The sequence below is a fragment of the Gopherus evgoodei genome, unplaced genomic scaffold (assembly GCF_007399415.2).
Source record: "Gopherus evgoodei ecotype Sinaloan lineage unplaced genomic scaffold, rGopEvg1_v1.p scaffold_57_arrow_ctg1, whole genome shotgun sequence".
Taxonomy (NCBI): domain Eukaryota; kingdom Metazoa; phylum Chordata; order Testudines; family Testudinidae; genus Gopherus; species Gopherus evgoodei.
Window position 1 is genome coordinate 746834 of NW_022060078.1, and position 18475 is coordinate 765308.

Below are 18475 nucleotides of genomic sequence, written 5' to 3' on the forward strand. Positions count from 1 at the left end.
CTGTAACCTCCCGACCCCATAGCAACAGTCGCCATCCCAACTGGTTGTAGCCCCCAACCAAAAAGCAACAACACTCCTTGTCCTGGTCACTTGAAACCACTGACCACATAGCAACACTCACCATCTTGTCTGCTTGTAACCCCACCACCACATAGTGACAGTCTTCTCCTGGCCACCTGTAACTCCTGATCATCCCATCTGCCTGTAACCCCCTCTACACGAGAACAGTCGCTGTCCCAGACACTCGTAATCCCTGATCCAAATAGCATGAGACAGTCCCCATCCTGGCTGCCTGTAACGCTGACACAACAGCCGCGGACAGTAACAACGCGCCAGCACCTGTTTCCTGAGTACCCCCCACCCCTCTAGCCCCATCCCAAGAGCTCACCCTGGGCTGCTGGCTGTGTCCACGCCCTGGGCTGTGCGGGACGTTATTTCAACCCGGGGTTCCCCAACCCTCACAGCCACAGCTTTTGGGCTGGTCCAACCACTTCCCCTTCCCGGCTCCTCCCCACGGGGCGACGGTGACCAGCCCTGCCCCAGCGCCCCCCAGCGCCCGGCCCTGACTCCCAGGGGAGAGCACCCCCTGCCCAGCCCCCTGCTCCACGGTGCCCAGCACCGACTCCCAGGAGAGAGCGCCCCCTGCCCCCCGTCAGTGGTGCTGGAACACTTTTAATGCGGGGGGGGGTTGCTGTAAGTAGTTTTTACTTTTTACCTCATGCCCCCCTTCCCCATCTGCGCTCCCCCACTCCCCAGAGCAGGGGCTGGGAGCAGGGCCTTGTTCCCTAGTTCCTGCCCCAATGCTCCTCGTTAGCGTGACTCTGGGCAGGCGTGCTGCACCCCAGAATCCCCTGCCCTCCCACCTCTCCCACAATCCTTTGCACACCAGCATGTCCCAGAATCCTTTGTGCTCAGCCCAGCCTCCCAGAATCCTTTGCACCTGTGCTCTCCCAGAGTCCTTTGTTCCCACACCTCTCCCAGAATCCTTGGCTCCCAGGAGTCCTGGCTGCCAGCCCCCCCCGCCCCCCGGCTCTAACCACCAGCTCCCACTCCCCTCCCAGAGCTGAGGAGAGAACCGAGGTGTCCTGGCTCCCAGCCCCCCCTGCTCTAACCACCAGGCCCCACTCCCCTCCCAGAGCCTGGGGGAGAACCCAGGAGTCCTGGCTCCCAGCCCCCCCCACGCTCTAACCACCAGCCCCCACTCCCCTTCCAGAGCTGGAGAGAGAACCCAGGTGTCCTGGCTCCCAGCCCCCTCCCGCTCTAACCACCAGCACCCACTCCCCTCCCAGAGCTGGGGAGAGAACCCAGGTGTCCTGGCTCCCAGCCCTCCCCCCGCTCTAACCACCAGCCTCCACTCCCCTCCCAGAGCTGGGGAGAGAACCCAGGAGTCCTGGCTCCCAGACCCCCCCCCACGCTCTAACCACCAGCCCCCACTCCCCTTCCAGAGCTGGAGAGAGAACCCAGGAGTCCTGGCTCCCAGCCCCCTCCCACTCTAACCACCAGCCTCCACTCCCCTCCCAGAGCTGGGGAGAGAACCCAGGAGTCCTGGCTCCCAGCGCCCCCCCACGCTCTAACCACCAGCCCCCACTCCCCTTCCAGAGCTGGAGAGAGAACCCAGGAGTCCTGGCTCCCAGGCCTCCCCCCGCTCTAACCACCAGCCCCCACTCCCCTCCCAGAGCTGGGGAGAGAACCCAGGAGTCCTGGCTCCCAGCCCTCCCCCCGCTCTAACCACCAGACCCCACTCCCCTCCCAGAGCTGGGGAGAGAACCCAGGTGTCCTGGCTCCCAGCCCTCCCCCCGCTCTAACCACCAGCCCCCACTCCCCTCCCAGAGCTGGGGAGAGAACCCAGGAGTCCTGGCTCCCAGCCCTCCCCCCGCTCTAACCACCAGCCCCCACTCCCCTCCCAGAGCTGGGGAGAGAACCCAGGAGTCCTGGCTCCCAGCCCCCACTCCCCTCCCAGAGCTGGGGAGAGAACCCATGTGTCCTGGCTCCCAGCCCCCTCCCCCACGCTCTAACCACCAGCCCCCACTCCCCTTCCAGAGCTGGAGAGAGAACCCAGGAGTCCTGGCTCCCAGCCCCCTCCTGCTCTAACCACCAGCCCCCACTCCCCTCCCAGAGCTGGGGAGAGAACCCAGGAGTCCTGGCTCCCAGCCACCCCCTGCTCTAACCACCAGCCCCCACTCCCCTCCCAGAGCTGGGGAGAGAACCCAGGAGTCCTGGCTCCCAGCCCCCCCCCCGCTCTAACCACCAGCCCCCACTCCCCTCCCAGAGCTGGGGAGAGAACCCAGGTGTCCTGGCTCCCAGCCCCCCCCCACGCTCTAACCACCAGCCCCCACTCCCCTCCCAGAGCTGGGGAGAGAACCCAGGTGTCCTGGCTCCCAGCCCCCCCCCCCCACGCTCTAACCACCAGCCCCCACTCCCCTCCCAGAGCTGGGGAGAGAACCCAGGAGTCCTGGCTCCCAGCCCCCCCTGCTCTAACCACCAGCCCCCACTCCCCTCCCAGAGCTGGGGAGAGAACCCAGGAGTCCTGGCTCCCAGCCCTCCCCCCGCTCTAACCACCAGCCCCCACTCCCCTCCCAGAGCTGGGGAGAGAACCCAGGAGTCCTGGCTCCCAGCCCCCCCCCACGCTCTAACCACCAGCCCCCACTCCCCTCCCAGAGCTGGGGAGAGAACCCAGGCGTCCTGGCTCCCAGCCCCCCCCCCACGCTCTAACCACCAGCCCCCACTCCCCTCCCAGAGCTGGAGAGAGAACCCAGGCGTCCTGGCTCCCAGCCCCCCCCCACGCTCTAACCACCAGCCCCCACTCCCCTCCCAGAGCTGGGGAGAAAACCCAGGAGTCCTGGCTCCCAGCCCCCCCCCACGCTCTAACCACCAGCCCCCACTCCCCTCCCAGAGCTGGGGAGAGAACCCAGGAGTCCTGGCTCTTAGCTCCTGCTGCTCTAACCACCAGCCCCCACTCCCCTCCCAGAGCTGGGGAGAGAACCCAGGAGTCCTGGCTCTTAGCTCCTGCTGCTCTAACCACCAGCCCCCACTCCCCTCCCAGAGCTGGGGAGAGAACCTGACTCTCTCTGGTTGGTTCCATTGAGGACAGTCGCGCTATAGCCGAGCTGGGCTGATGCTGCCACCCGGTGGTCACGCTCAGTACTGCACCTCCTGCTGGTCTCGGCTCTTCCCAGGGCTGCAGGCCAGGATTGCCTCCCCCCGCCCACCCCACCCCGAGCAGGGCGTATTTCACCCACGGCCTGGCCAAACCAGCTGGGTTGGCCTCATCCATTGGTCAACCACTGCCAATCCCTGGGGCGGGGCAGCCGGGGAACAGCCACACATAACGCCGCAGGGGAGGGCTCGCCCGGCACTCAGATGCAGCCACCTCTGGGGCGGGGCAGCCGGGGAACAGCCGCACATAACGCCGCAAGAGAGGGCTCACCTGGCACTGAGGTGCAGCCATCTCTGGGGCGCAACAGCTGGATTTAGGGAAGCCGAATGAGATCACTGGAACTGGGCTTTGACCAGGACACTGGGGTTCATGCCCAGCTCTTGTAGAAAAAGTCTCATCCTCATCAGGTCTCATCCTAAGGTGCACCACAGCGCCTGGCCCCCCGCCCCACTCCCCACAGCACGGTGCCCCCCAGTGCCTGGCCCTGCCTGTCAGGGGAGAGCACCCCCTGCCCAGCGCCTCGTCCCGCAGCACGGTGCCCCCCAGTGCCCAGCCCTGACTGCCAGGGAAGAGTGCCCCCTACTGCAGCTCTCCCAGCCATAGCAGACCAAGTCCTGGTGAACACTGGGGTTATCCATGGGGCTGGCATGTGGGATGATCAGGGGGTACATGGCACAGAGGGGGTACAGAATCTGTGACAGGTTGCATGGTTCTTTTATTCCATATGGTTCTCTGTCGGACAAAGCTGGCGTCTTTTCGTACAGTACATACAGAAGCTGGTAAAAAGACCCCTGGGGTTATATTTATGGGGGGGGATGGGTTATGGGCCAGACGGGGAGGAGGGGGTGCAGTGGGGGGACCCCCATGTCCAGATCCCTGCGCATTCCCCTCTGCCTCCCCCCAAGTTACTTGTGCCCGGGTTGGAGAACCCACAGTGCAAACACGCTCTGCCGTGAGCCACAGTGTTTAGCACGCCAGCTGTTGTGGCGCATCGGGGTGAAGCACACTCATTTTGCACAACCACCACTGGGGAAATCCGTGCAAACCTCCTCCCCAGCTCTGTGGCTGCACAGCTTATAAGTGCCAACGAGACTCATTTTGCACAGCTGCCTCGTTAGCAATTAGGGGAAGCCGCACTCCTTTAGCACACTGGGGACATGCCAAATTAGTGCAACTCACATCCACCTTGCACACCCAACCACCCGCATGAGACACCAGTGCAATTTTGCACCAAGGCAGATTCATGAAAATCACACTTGCCTTGCACACCCACGGCAGGGGGACATATGCACCTCCCCTCCCCCGGCTTTGCAAATTGATGACCCAACAAATTAGTGCAAATTACATCCATTTTGAATGACGACTGCCTGAGAATTCAGCACAAGTCATGCTCATTTTGCACATTGCATGGTCGATCAGTGCAACACACACTTGTTTTGCACACCCAGCGCAGGGAAAATCTGTGCAAGTTACCTCCATTTTGCACCTCCTCTGCGCTGGGAGATTAGCACAAATCACCCATGTTTTGTACACCAGCCTCAATAATTTAGCACATTGGCTAAGCAGCAGATTAGCCCAAGACACACTCATTTTGCACACCTGCTGCTTGGAAGATCTATGCCAATTCCCCTCCCCTCATTTTGGTCATCAGGTACATGCAAATCACACTTGTTCCACAGCCCCACTTCAGGGGCAATTAGCATCCAGCCTTTTGCACATCGATCGCACCACCAATCCGTGCAAACGCCACACTGGCTTGCGCATGACTGCCATGGGAAGGGGGCAGTGTCAGTCACCACCCTTTGGCACACCAAGTCACGTGAATTTTGCACGCTCACCACCAGGCAGGTCTCCATAAGCCACCCATTTTGCACATGCCCCCACTGCCACCCCGGGGAACCCCCCCCTCCAATTTGCACAGCCTGTTGAGGCATCCAGGCTGCTTGGTGAACAGGCGCCAGGGACACCCACTTCGCACAGATCCGTGCACACCCGCCTCCCCCCCCCACACACACAAAGTCCCAGACGCCAGTCGGCATTAGCTCGGCCTCGTCCAACCCCGCCGCGGGAGGCACAAAGTCCCTGAAGAGTGGGGCTGGGGGGCGGGGCTGGGATCCAGGTTTCCCGTCCACTCCACACACACCCACGCCCCGAACCTGCGATCCCAATGCACTCGGGTAGGTACAAAGCAGGAGAGGAGGCCGTAGCAAGTCCAGAGGGGGAAGAGCAAAATCCAGAAAACAGATCCCGAGAGGCAGGCTGAAGCGTCGTAGGTTTCAAAGGTTCGTTTGTTTCAGGGCACGGCCATGACGAAGGATGGCGGGGAGGAAGCCCCGTAGAAGCATAGGGGGGTTGTCCAGATTTTTGGGGTAAGGGGGGTGGGCTGGTTTCTGCAGCTCCATCGCTGTCCTCCTGCAGGGGGAGTAGGGCGGTGCTGGGGATTAAGGCTTATGCTTCTGCATAGAAAAATGTGTAAACTGTGATTGGGGGAGGGGGGTTGGGGGGGGGCAAAGGCATCGGGGTCCGTTCCAGAGACGCAAGGGATTCGAAAGCAGCCGCTGAGCCGGGTCTCAGCCGCCCAGGCCAATCTGAAGTCATCCCCTGACTGCAACAGGGACAAGGCCTGATTCTGATCTCAGCCCGCTGGGCTCAATCCAAAGTCAATCCGGAGTCACTCCTAACTGCAACGGGGATGTGGATTCTAATCCAGCCCACCAGGGTCAATCCAGAGTCACTCCCTGACCGCAGCGGGGTCAAGTCTGGATTCTAATCTCAGCCAGCCGGGGTCAATCCAGAGTCACTCCCTGACTGCAGTGGAGACAGGGCCAGATTCTGATCTCACCCCGCCGGGGTCAATCCAAAATCAATCCAGACTCCTGACTGCAACAGGGATAGAGCCAGATTCTAATCTCAGCCCGCCAGAGTCAGTCCAGAGTCACTCCCTAACTGCGGTGGGGTCAGGGCTGGATTCTACTCTCAACCCGCCAGGGTCAATCCAGAGTCACTCCTAACTGCAACGGGGACGCGGATTCTAATCCAGCCCGCCAGGGTCAATCCAGAGTCACTCCCTGACCGCAGTGGGGTCAGGTCTGGATTCTAATCTCAGCCAGCCGGGGTCAATCCAGAGTCACTCCCTGACTGCAGTGGGGACAGGGCTGGATTCTGATCTCAGTCCGCCGGAGTCAATCTGGAGTCACCCCCGACTACAATGGGGACAGGGCTGGATTTTGAGTCATTAATGTATCATAGGATCATAGAATATCAGTGTTGGAAGAGACCTCAGGAGGTATCTAGTCCTACCCCCTGCTCAAAGCAGGACTAATCTCCAACTAAATCATCTCAGCCAGGGCTTTGTCAAGCCTGACCTTAAATACATCTAAGGATGGAGATTCCACCACCTCCCTAGGGAACCCATTCCAGTGCTTCACCACCCTCCTAGTGAAATAGTGTTTCCTAATATCCAACCTAGACCTCCCCCACTGCAACTTGAGACCATTGCTCCTTGTTCTGTCATCTGGTACCACTGAGAACAGTCTAGATCCATCCTCTTTGGAACCCCCTTTTAGGTAGTTGAAAGCAGCTATCAAATCCCCCATCACTCTTCTCTTCTGCAGACTAAACAATCCCAGTTCCCTCAGTCTCTCCTCATAAGTCATGTGCTCCAGCCCCCCGATCATTTAGTTGCCCTCTGCTGGACTCTCTCCAATTTGTCCACATCCTTCTTCTAGCGGGGTGCCCAAAACTGGACACAGTACTCCAGATGTAGACAGAGGTCAAAGGTCCAATCCGGAACTGGGGCTTGCTGGCATTTCCAGGTCAAATCAAGTAGACGGGGAGGCCAAAGGTCAGAGTTTGAAAGTCAAGCCAATGGCGTTAAAGGTCAATATCAGAGAGGTCGAAGGTCAGTCTCAAATTAATGGGGCCCACAGACAGAAACAAGCCACACAGGATCAAAGGTCAAACACAAGTGATGAGAGGTCAAAGATCAGCAGTCATGAAATGGAAAGGGGTCAAGAGGTCAAACCCAAATGGTGTCGAAGGTCAAACAGTTGTCATGGAATTGCAGGTCATCACAAGGCTGCTCAAGCTCAAAGGGAAAACCCACATGGGGGCTTAAGATCAGAAGAATGCACGACGCTAGGAGACATTTCAAAGCCAGAGACGGCCAAGGGTTGACCCGCAATGTGGAGTGATAAAGAGCTAACAGAACTTATAGGGTTAAAGTGCTGCCCAAAGACATAAGAGGTCAGAGGTCAAACCCCAATGGTGGGGGTTAAAGGTCAAACAAAGCTACTCACGTCAAAAGAGTGAGTGGTTAAAGATCCACCTCAACATTGGGGATGTAGGTCACGACAAAGCTGCAGGACGTTAAAGGTCAACGAAGGGGTCAAAGGGCAAGCAAATGGCATGGGGTTAGAGGTCAATGCCCCTATGGGGTTCAAACCCAAGTCAAAGCAACAGAAGGTTAAAGGTCAAACCCAACATGGGGACTAAAGGTCAAAGTAGACTAGGAGCTAAAGGTAATACAACTGAACACAAGGTCAAAGTTCGATTCTACAAGGGGCTAAAGGTCAAACAAAACTCTTGGCGCTAACATTCAACTCAAAGCAGCAAGAGGTTAAAGGTCAAATTCAATAGAGGGGTCAAGGTCAAGCCAAAAAAGGCCAAAGGTTTTAAGATCATATCAAGCCACTGGGGGGCGTAAAGCTCAAGTCCAAGCAGCAGAAGTTAGAGGTCAACCCCATGCTGCAGCCAATGGCCATGCCCAAGCTGCAGGAAGTTAAAGGTCAAAGCCAATGTTGGGGTGAAAGCTCAAACAAAACTAAGTTTGGGCATTTGGCCATTCAAAAAATGATTAGTCAGTTGGCCAGTCAAATAACATCAAAAAACGGTCAAAAATTTGGATGTGTTTACTTGTTAGAAGTGTAAGAAAAAAGCGTAAGACTTCATAGTCTCCCATAGGCTGAGCGTAGCCATTTACACCTAATTCCACAAGCACACGTGCCTCAGATGCGTTATTTTAACTAAGTAAAATGCAAAACGCAATGAAAGAAAGAGCTACAAAATGAAAGAGCAAAACTGCGATGCAATCAGAAAGGTTGGCCACCACCTACTGACCACTCCGTCTGGAATGTGTGACAATATTTGACCACGGTCAAATAATATGTGGTCAACTGACCAACCAATTGATGTTATTTGACCAGTCAGTCAACTGACCGACCAACTGATGTTGTTTAATCAGTCAGTCAATTGATCAGTTGACATTGTTTGACCAACCAGTTGACACTGTTGCACCAGTCAACTGACTGACCAGTTGACGTTATTGGACTGATCAACTGACCAACCAGTTGACACTGTTGGACTGATCAACTGACCGACCAATTGATGCTGTTGGACCAGTCAACTGATCGATCAATTGACATAGTTTGACCAAACAATTGACCAACCATTTCACGTTATTCGACTGACCAACTGACATTATTTGACCAATTGACATTGTTGGACCAGTCCCTTGACCAACTAATTGACGCTGTTGGACTAACCAATTGACCAACCACACGACACTGTTGGACCGGTCGATTGATACTGTTTGACTAGCCAATGGACCGCCCAATTGACTCTGTTGACTGGTAAATTGACTGACTTGCCACGCCCAAACACAACTCTATGTACGAATGGGAATGTTCAAGAACAAGAGGTTAAAGGTCAAACCCAATGCAGGAGGGTCAAACAAAAGTCACACGGCTAAAGGTCACACCAACAAACGGATGGTCAAAGGCCAAGACCATGTCTGGAGGGGCTTAAAGGTCAAATCAAACTCTTGGAGAAAAAGGTCACATCAGAGAAGCTGGAGGTGAAAGGTCAAAAGTACTGTGGGGGTGAAGGGTCAAACAGAAGTGGGGGAGCAGTTGGCTGGCTCTAGCTAGGCAGGATGTGGGGGGCGGTTGTGTCTCTGGAACGGCCCCAGCCCTCCTTACTCCGGGTGCTGGGGTGGGTGGGGAGGGGGAAGCCTTGGGGGCTGCAGGACAGCATGGCAGGGAGGTCTCAGCAGCGCCCCCTCCAGGTTATCTAGAGGACGGGCTGCTGCACTCTGAGGCGGGGCAGCAGAACTGATGGACGTCCTCACCCTCCAAATCATCCCTGGGGGGGTGGGGGGGAGACAGAGAGACAGGGACAGACAGACAGGTTAGACCCAAAGTACTCACGACAGAACATACCCCCATCAGGGGAGGGGGTACCATACCCCTCCCCTTCCCCAGGGGAGGGGCGTGGGGGCACAGGATGGTAGGAGTGTGAGAGGGGACTGCAGGGTGGAGAGGTGTAAGAGGGGAGGGGAACTAGACACTAGCCCCCACTCGTCTCCCAGAGCCGGGGAGAGAACCCAGGCGTCCGGGCTCCCAGCCCCTCCCTCACCACTCTAATCACTACATCCCACTGCCCTCCCAGAGCCGGGGAGAGAACCCAGGAGTCCTGGTTTCCAGACCCCACTGCTCTAACCACTGGACACCACTGCCCTCCCAGAACCGGGGAGAGAACCCAGGAGTCCTGGCTCCCAGCCCCCCTGCTCTAACCACTAGACTCCACTCCCTTTCCTGTGCTGGTGGGAGAACCCAGGCATCCTGGCAGACGCCGGGTGTATGGCCGAGGGGAAGCCGCAGAGCTGCAAGTGTCGGGGCGGGGCGTGGTGGTGCAGGGGACGTGCTGGGGACGGGGTGGTGCAGGAGTGAGGGGGTGGCTGCCTGGCTTACCTGCACTCTGCCTGCCGGGCGGGGGGAGCTAGCTGCGAGTGGAGGAGCGACTGAGCAGGACAGCAATACTGGTGCAGAGTGGGAGACGCGGAGGACCTATAGAGAGCAGCAGAGAGACAGCGATGGGGAGACACGGTGGGCTAGACAAAGTGGGGAGTGAATGGGGGGAGAGAGACAAAGAACAGTTTGATGGGGATAGATAGATAGATAGATAGATAGATAGATAGATAGATAGATAGATAGATAGATAGAGGGGGTGTGCTGGGATAGATAGATAGATAGATGGGGGGATGGGGTGGATAGATAGATAGATAGAGGGGGTGTGGGGGGATAGATAGATAGAGGGGGTGGAGGAGGTGGATGAGGATAGATCGAGAGATGGGTAGATGGAGATAGATAGATGGGGTGGATGGAGATAGAGAGATGGGGTGGAGGAGGTGGATGGGGATAGATCGAGAAATGGGTGGATGGGGATAGATAGAGAGATGGATAGATCAAGAGATGGGTGGATGGGATAGATCGAGAGATGGGTAGATGGAGATAGATAGATGGGGTGGATGGGGATAGATAGAGAGATGGGGTGGAGGAGGTGGATGGGGATAGATAGAGAGATGGGGTGGAGGAGGTGGATGGGGATAGATCGAGAAATGGGTGGATGGGGATAGATAGATAGATAGATAAATAGATAGATAGATGGGGTGGAGGAGGTGGATGAGGATAGATCGAGAGATGGGTGGATGGGGATAGATAGAGAGATGGATAGATCAAGAGATGGGTGGATGGGATAGATCGAGAGATGGGGTGGAAGAGGTGGATGGGGATAGATCGAGAAATGGGTGGATGGGGATAGATAAAGAGATGGATAGATCAAGAGATGGGTGGATGGGATAGATCGAGAGATGGGTAGATGGAGATAGATAGATGGGGTGGATGGGGATAGATAGAGAGATGGGGTGGAGGAGGTGGATGGGGATAGATCGAGAAATGGGTGGATGGGGATAGATAGAGAGATGGGGTGGAGGAGGTGGGTGGGGATAGATCGAGAAATGGGTGGATGGGGATAGATAGAGAGATGGGGTGGAGGAGGTGGATGGGGATAGATCGAGAAATGGGTGGATGGGGATAGATAGAGAGATGGATAGATCAAGAGATGGGTGGATGGGATAGATCGAGAGATGGGGTGGAAGTGGTGGATGGGGTAGACAGGTAGATGCAATAGACAGGCCGCCGGCAGGGCGGGGGCGTTACGCGGGGACAGGCAGTGAGACAGAGCAGGGGGGCAGCCAGATGGGGAGAGCGAACGACAGACAAAAGGGGGGAAGAGAAGAAAAAACACCACGTCAAGGAGGAGCAGGACAGCACTGACCACAGAGAGACCCCAGCCCAGCGAGGGGGGGAGCAGAGCCCCCCGCGCTGGAGCCGGACGCTGAGAGCAGCCACGCAGAGACACACAGCGAGGGCCCGGCGGGACACCACGGCACGGAGAGACACGGGGCCACGGAGAGAGACAGCTGCACCCCCTGGGACGAGCCCCAGCGCCACAGGCCAGGACGTCACAGGCCCAGAGAGAGAAGCGGGAGGCAGGCCCCAGAGAGAGCCATAGGGCCCGGAGAGAGATTGGCTGGCTGAGATGGGCAGGCGGGCAGCGGAGCGCACTGGGCTTGGTTCTCGCTGGGCCAGCGAGCCCCGCAGAGAGAGGGGCCCATGTGCGAAGGCCGGGATCACAGACAACAGCCAGCACCCCACCCGCCATCCATTGGGGGTGCCGGAGACGAAGGCTGCGTGGCTGGGACAGGAGGGGGAGGGATCCTATGGGATCTGGAGAGGCTTCCGGATGGGATCAAGGGGGGCGGATGGGAAGGGTGCAGAAGGCTCAGCGGGACAGGGATCCAGAGGGATCGAGCAGGCAGGAGGGAAGCCAGGAGATCCAGTCCAACGACTTCCCCTGCTGCTGCCAGGACCCCAGAGAGCAGCACCAGACGCCAACACTTGACTCCACGACCAGGCACCAAGGCTGTGAGACTCAGAGATGCCCACCATGCCCTCACCCCAACACCCAGTCTGTGATGGCAACCAGCTGAGTGGCCATCTCGGCCACCCCCGTTCTCCCAGACCCCCTGGTCTAACCAGCCCCCACTCCCCTCCCAGAGCAGGGAGAGAACCCAGGCATCCTGGCTTCCAACCTCTGCTGCTCTAACCACCAGACTCTACTCCCCGCTCAGAACCAGGAGAGAACCCAGGAGTCCTGGCTCCCAGCCCCCCTGCTCTAACCACTAGCCCCCACTCCCCTCCCAGAGCCTGGGAGAGAACCCAGGAGTCCTGGCTCCCAGCCCCCCTGCTCTAACCACTAGATCCCGCAGCTGGGAATGGAAGCAAATACATTCACTATATATTTATTGCCTCTTTATAAAAACCTCCATGTCAATGTTTACAGAAAGTTTCTGCTCATGAAGCTACAGGAATCAGTGCCGGGTCGGGGGTGAGGAGGTTTAGGGGGGAGGGGAGATAAATTCAGAGTCTAGTGGGAAACTGAGTCACAGCTATAATTCATGGCACCAAAGACAGAAGCTCCCACCCCAGGGGAGGGCGCCCCCCAGCCCAGCCCCCCGCCCCACTCCCAGCAGCACTGACTGCCAGGGGATAGCGCCCCCTGCCCAGGCCCTCATCCTTCAGCAAGGTGTCCCCCAGTGCCCGGCCCTGAGTGCCATGGCAGAGCACCCCCTGCCCAAACCCCCAACCCGCAGCACAGGCCCCCCAGCCCAGCCCCCCACCCTGCCGCACAGTGTCCCCCAGTTCCCAGCCCTGAGTGCCGGGGGATAGTGTCCCCTGCCCAGCCCCCCATCCTGCAGCACGGGGTGTCCCCCAGTGCCCGGCCCTGAGTGCCATGGCAGAGCACCCCCTGCCCAAACCCCCAACCCGCAGCACAGGCCCCCCAGCCCAGCCCCCCACCCTGACGCACAGTGTCCCCCAGTTCCCAGCCCTGAGTGCCGGGGGATAGTGTCCCCTCCCCAGCCCCACACCCCACAGCACAGGCCCCCCAGGACCCAATCCTTACTGCTGGGGGATAGTGCCCCCTGCCCAGCCCCCCATCCTGCAGCATGGTGCCCCCCAGTGCCCGGCCCTGACTGCCGGGGGATAGCGCCCCCTGCCCAGCCTCCCATCCTGCAGCACGGGGTGCCCCCCAGTGCCCAGCCCTGACTGCCGGGGGATAGTGCCCCCTGCCCAGCCCCCCATCCTGCAGTACGGGGTGCCCCCCAATGCCCAGCCCTGACTGCCGGGGGATAGTGCCCCCTGCCCAGCCCCCCACATCCCACAGCCCGGTGCCCCCCAGTGCCCAGCCCTGACTGCCAGGGGATAGTGCCCCCTGCCCAGCCCCCCATCCTGCAGCACGGGGTGCCCCCCAGTGCCCAGCCCTGACTGCCGGGGGATAGCACCCCCTGCCCAGCCTCCCATCCTGCAGCACGGGGTGCCCCCGAGTGCCCAGCCCTGACTGCCGGGGGATAGCACCCCCTGCCCAGCCTCCCATCCTGCAGCACGGGGTGCCCCCGAGTGCCCAGCCCTGACTGCCGGGGGATAGCACCCCCTGCCCAGCCTCCCATCCTGCAGCACGGGGCGCCCCCCAGTGCCTGGCTCTGACTGCCAGGGATAGTGCCCCATGCCCAGCCCCCCATCCTGCAGCACGGTGCCCCCCAGTGCCTGGCCCTGACTGCCAGGGGATAGTGCACCCTGCCCAACCCCCACCCTGCAGCACGGTGCCCCCCAGCGCCCAGCTCTGACTGCCAGGGATAGTGCCCCATGCCCAGCCCCCCTTCCTGCAGCACGGTGCCCCCCAGTGCCCCGGCTCTGACTGCCAGGGATAGCACCCCCTGCCCAGCCCCCCATCCTGCAGCACGGGGTGCCCCCCAGTGCCCGGCCCTGACTGCCAGGGGATAGTGCCCCCTGCCCAGCCCCCCACATCCCACAGCCCGGTGCCCCCCAGTGCCCGGCCCTGACTGCCGGGGGATAGTACCCCCGCCCAGCCCCCCACATCACGGTGCCCCCAGGCGCCCGGCCCTGCCTGCTAGTGGAGGGCGGCCCCTTGCCCAGCCCCCCTGCGCCCCCTGATGGCCCCCCGTGGCCAGTCACCCTGCGCCCCAGGGCCACCCCCTCTCTGCCAGGCACCAGCTCTGCCGCCTCCTCCACTCACGGGCTTCCTGGGGCAAAGTCCATCGCTGCCTCCTGGCTTCTCCTGCCCCCGATCCCCTGGCTTGGGGGGCTGGGTGGCTCCCCCTGCCTTGACGCACAGACACCCCCCGGCGGGAGGGAGCTGGGCCGCGGGTTTGGGCAGGGCGCCCCAGCAAGGGGAAGGGTGTCACCGCGCTGCCATCAGCTGATCGGAAACCCGAGCTCCGTGGGGCACCCAAAGGGGGCGGGGGGGGGGGTTAACCCTGTGAGGGCTGGGAAAAGTCCTTCTTCCCGGTGCGCCAGGGGAGGGACCCTGCCCAGAGCCGGGGAGAGAACCCAGGAGTCCTGGCTCCCAGCCCGCCCCCATCGCTCTAACCACTAGACTCCACTGCCCCTCCCAAGCCAGAGAGAGAACCCAGGAGTCCTGGCTCCCGGGCCCCCCCACTTTACTCACTAGACCCTCTCCCCTCCCAGAGCTGGGAGAGAACCCAGAAGCCCGGCTCCCAGCCCCCCCTGCTCTGACCCACCAGACTCCACTCTCCTCCCAGAGCTGGGAGAGAACTCAGGTGTCCGGGATCCCAACCACACCCTGCTCTAACCACTAGACCCCACTCCCTTCCCAGAGCCAGGGAGAGAACCCAGGAGTCCTGGCTCCCAGCCCTTCCTGCTCTACCCACTAGACCCCACTGCCCCTCCCAGACCCGGGGAGAGAACCCAGGAGTCCTGGCTTCCCCCCTTCCCACTCTACTCAGTAGACCCCACTCCCCTCCCAGAGCTGGGAAAGAACCCAGGAGTCCGGGCTCCCAGCCGCCCCTGCTCTGACCCACCAGACCGCACTCCCCTCTGACAGTTGGCTAATACACAGCTGGGCTGTCAACAGGAAGGGAGACCAATAGCAAGGATAATGCGTTCCCCAGATCTCTGAGCCCGCTGCCGGGGGAGGGAGCCCGGACTCCTGGGTTCTCTCCCCGGCTCTGGGAGCGCAGTGGGGTCTAGTGGTTAGAGCAGGGGCAGGGGTGGGAGCCAGGACGTCTGGCTTCTCTCCCCAGCTCTGGGAGGGGAGTGGAATGTAGCGGTTGGCACAGGGCGGGGCTGGAAGCCGGGACTCCTGGGTTCTCTTCCCTACTCTTGTCACTGTGAAAATTTCAAATGCAGAGATAGAAATGGTCACTAGAGGGCAGTGCAGGCCGCAGAAAATTTCACACTCCCTATCCGGATTTTGACTAAAGTTTATCTCCACGCCTGTAGCGTCTTTCCCCCTAGCTAGAGACCCTACAATAACAACCCAACCTGCGCAGCACAGCCTACAATAACAAACTAGCATGCAAGCATACCTGAGGGGAGTGGTGTCTAGTGGTTAGAGCAGGAGACTCCAGGGTTTTCCTGGGAGGGGAGTGGGGTCTGGTAGGTCAGAGCAGGGGGGGCTGGGAGCCCGGACTCCTGGGTTCTCTCCCCAGCTCTGGGAGGGGAGCGGGGCCTAGCGGTTAGAGTTGGGAGCCAGGACTTCTGGGTTCTCTCCTGGCTCTGGTAGAGGAGTGGGATGTAGCAGTTAGAGCAGAGGGTGGGCTGTTCGGGAGACAGCGCACAACCAGTAATAGCCACAGCTATTAATTCTCTTGCATTTAAGTCCTCGGGTTTGTACCAGTAATAGGTATAGAAACACTGCAGTTACTTAGCAACCTGCTCCACGTTCAGGAGCGAATTGTTTGTGGGTTGCTAATACTTGTATAAGGGCGAGTGTGTTAATACACAATAGAAGGGGGTGGTAAACATGCATATCTGCCCAAGGATTGCACATTATCTGCACAGCTCCCTATAGAAATAGACACATATAGCTGGGAATCCTATAGATTTCACAGCTGTGTACGCAAATATATGTGTACAGCTATATGTGGCGATGTCACAGCTACAGGGAGAAATATACCCATATAGCTATGACTATATCAGATTTCCTAGCTCCAAGCTGAAATATATATCTATAGTCAGGAATATTATAGCTGGGTGGGACAGGATTTTTCCCCCTAAATTTGAACAAATCATTTTGTTTATTTTTAAGCATTCCCCCCAAAAAATTTTTTTATCAATTTAAAATTTCATGGTTGTGAGGAAGGCTGGATAAGGGAGGAACCTGACAATTGAACGGCAGCAGGTGCTGAGACGCAAACAGTTAAAGCTTTGAAACCATTAAAACAACTCATCAATATCGTTTGTCAAAATATCCCAAAAAATAACTCTCCCGAAAGGTAAGTCTAACAAGCAAGTGTCTTACTTTGCCTACCTGTCAATTGCGATTACCACCAAGGGACAATTTTTTCCCATTGGCTTGTGTGCGTATGGTGAAATCTACATTTATGGACAAAAATCAGATCCTTCCTAGGTTAATTATAGACTCCATCACTGTCTACAGAAATGTACACAAATCTCTACAGACGCATACCCACAGAGCTAGGAACATCATAGATTTCATCGCTATAGATTATGTATTTCACAGATCTCTCCAGTGCTACAGCTATTCGTTGTACAGATTTCACAGCCATACATACAGATGTACATTTTACAGATTCAATAGCTACAGAAATATACCCAGAACTCTATCATTTTGTATTCCTCAATCTATGAAAATATTGGTGCATATTATATAATCCTATTGGAGCATGAGCTTTTGGGGGTGAATACCCACTGCGTCGGACGCGTGTGCATGCATGCATCCGGCACAGTGAGTATTCACCCCCATTTGTTAATCTATAAGGTGCCACAGGACTCTGCTGCTCTTACAGATCCAGACTAACACAGCCACCCCTCCGATATATAATCCTGATAGATACGTGTAGCTCTAAGAAGATAAGCTAATATATACACAGGTATATACAGAAATCTAAACAGAAATCTGCAACTGTTATATTCTTAAATCTACAAATACAACCAGGAATTTGTATTAATTATCTTACTCATTATACTATATGCATAGATCTACACAGATCTAGGAATACAATGTAATATAGGAGCTATATGTGTCTAGATCTATATATATATATATATATATATATATATATATATATATATATATATATATATATATATATATATATATAATTACAGTCTATTTATTTACATGGGTTTATGAATCTGATAGTTTCCTAGGGTTTAAGAATCATTAGATCATCTAGTCTGACTTCCTGAGTCACAGGCCAGAGAATTCCATCTGGTCACCCATATACTGGGCCCAAAGACTTCACTTAAAGACCCAAAGAAGAGCTCAGTCGTGTAAGCTAGAAAGCTCGTCTCTCTCCTGAACAGAAGCTGGGCCAATAAAAGATAGTTCCTTGCCCGCCTTGTTAGAATGAAGCTTTTCAATGCTCAGGAAACTAAACTCTTGAGAACGGGGGAAAGCGAGACCTCACCAATGCCCACAGCCCCTGCCACGACAGGTATTCAACTGAGAGGTGACCAGATGATCTATCCCCTTGTTAGCTCAGAGCACTGCTGGCCAGTATCCTGGCTCCAGCTATGACCAGCCCCAGATACTTCAGAGAAATGCATGTGGGGTGGGGAACAACAAGAAGATTGATTCCCACTAAGAGAAAAAATCCTTCCTGACCCCTCCAGGTGCCTGGCTTCAGCCATGAAGCATGAGATTAGGTTAGAGTAAATTATCATAACACAGAGCTCCAAGTGTTAGGAGCCGGTTAAGAGCAATATAGGTGATCATGTAGACCCAAAGCGCATGAAAAAAGGGAAAGAATCAGGGAGTCCATAGACTACAATATATATTGTGGAATATTATATTCCTAGATACCACACATCCAAGCATGGATACTAATTATATTGTACTATAATATGATACATTAGCTATAAGTGTAGAGCTATGAATATCATCTAATAGGGATCTACACACAAGAATATACCCATATCTAGGAATATATTATAAACTATAAAATATAATTGAGTAACAAATAACGTTATTAATATAACATCATTAACATCTATGCCCAGGTATGGGTATATTCTTGTGTATATAAAATATTATATTTCTAGGCACACACATATGGCTAATATATATGTCATATTAACATGCTATTACATTATGAAAATATATATGAATATTATATGAACAGATATACACATATAGTATATTGTAGTACAGTATCACATTAGAGCATATCTCATGCATTGTGTATATGTACATGTATATGAATAACTAAGGATATGATGATACTCATAGCTATAGTTACAGCTACTATTAATTATATCATATTATATTAATAGATACATGTATATTCTTATATATATAGTGATAATCATGGATACTCATATAGTTATTACATTATTAATTATTAATATTATATGAATAGATGTATATCTTTTTGTGTATATTCATATTATAAAGTTGGGAACAATAGCTACT

The 18475-nt window shown here is 56.1% G+C and overlaps 1 protein-coding gene across 1 annotated transcript in view; it reads right to left on the bottom strand.

Annotated features, from left to right (window-relative positions):
* Positions 1-14388, bottom strand: part of IQSEC2 (IQ motif and Sec7 domain 2) — a 32554-nt gene extending 18166 nt beyond the window's left edge. Inside the window, exon 1 of the mRNA XM_030547210.1 lies at positions 14093-14388. Within this exon, the coding sequence (XP_030403070.1) occupies positions 14093-14115 (23 nt within the window). The 5' untranslated portion in view covers positions 14116-14388. The remainder of the gene's footprint in view (positions 1-14092) is intronic.
* Between the last annotated feature and the right edge of the window lie 4087 nt (positions 14389-18475).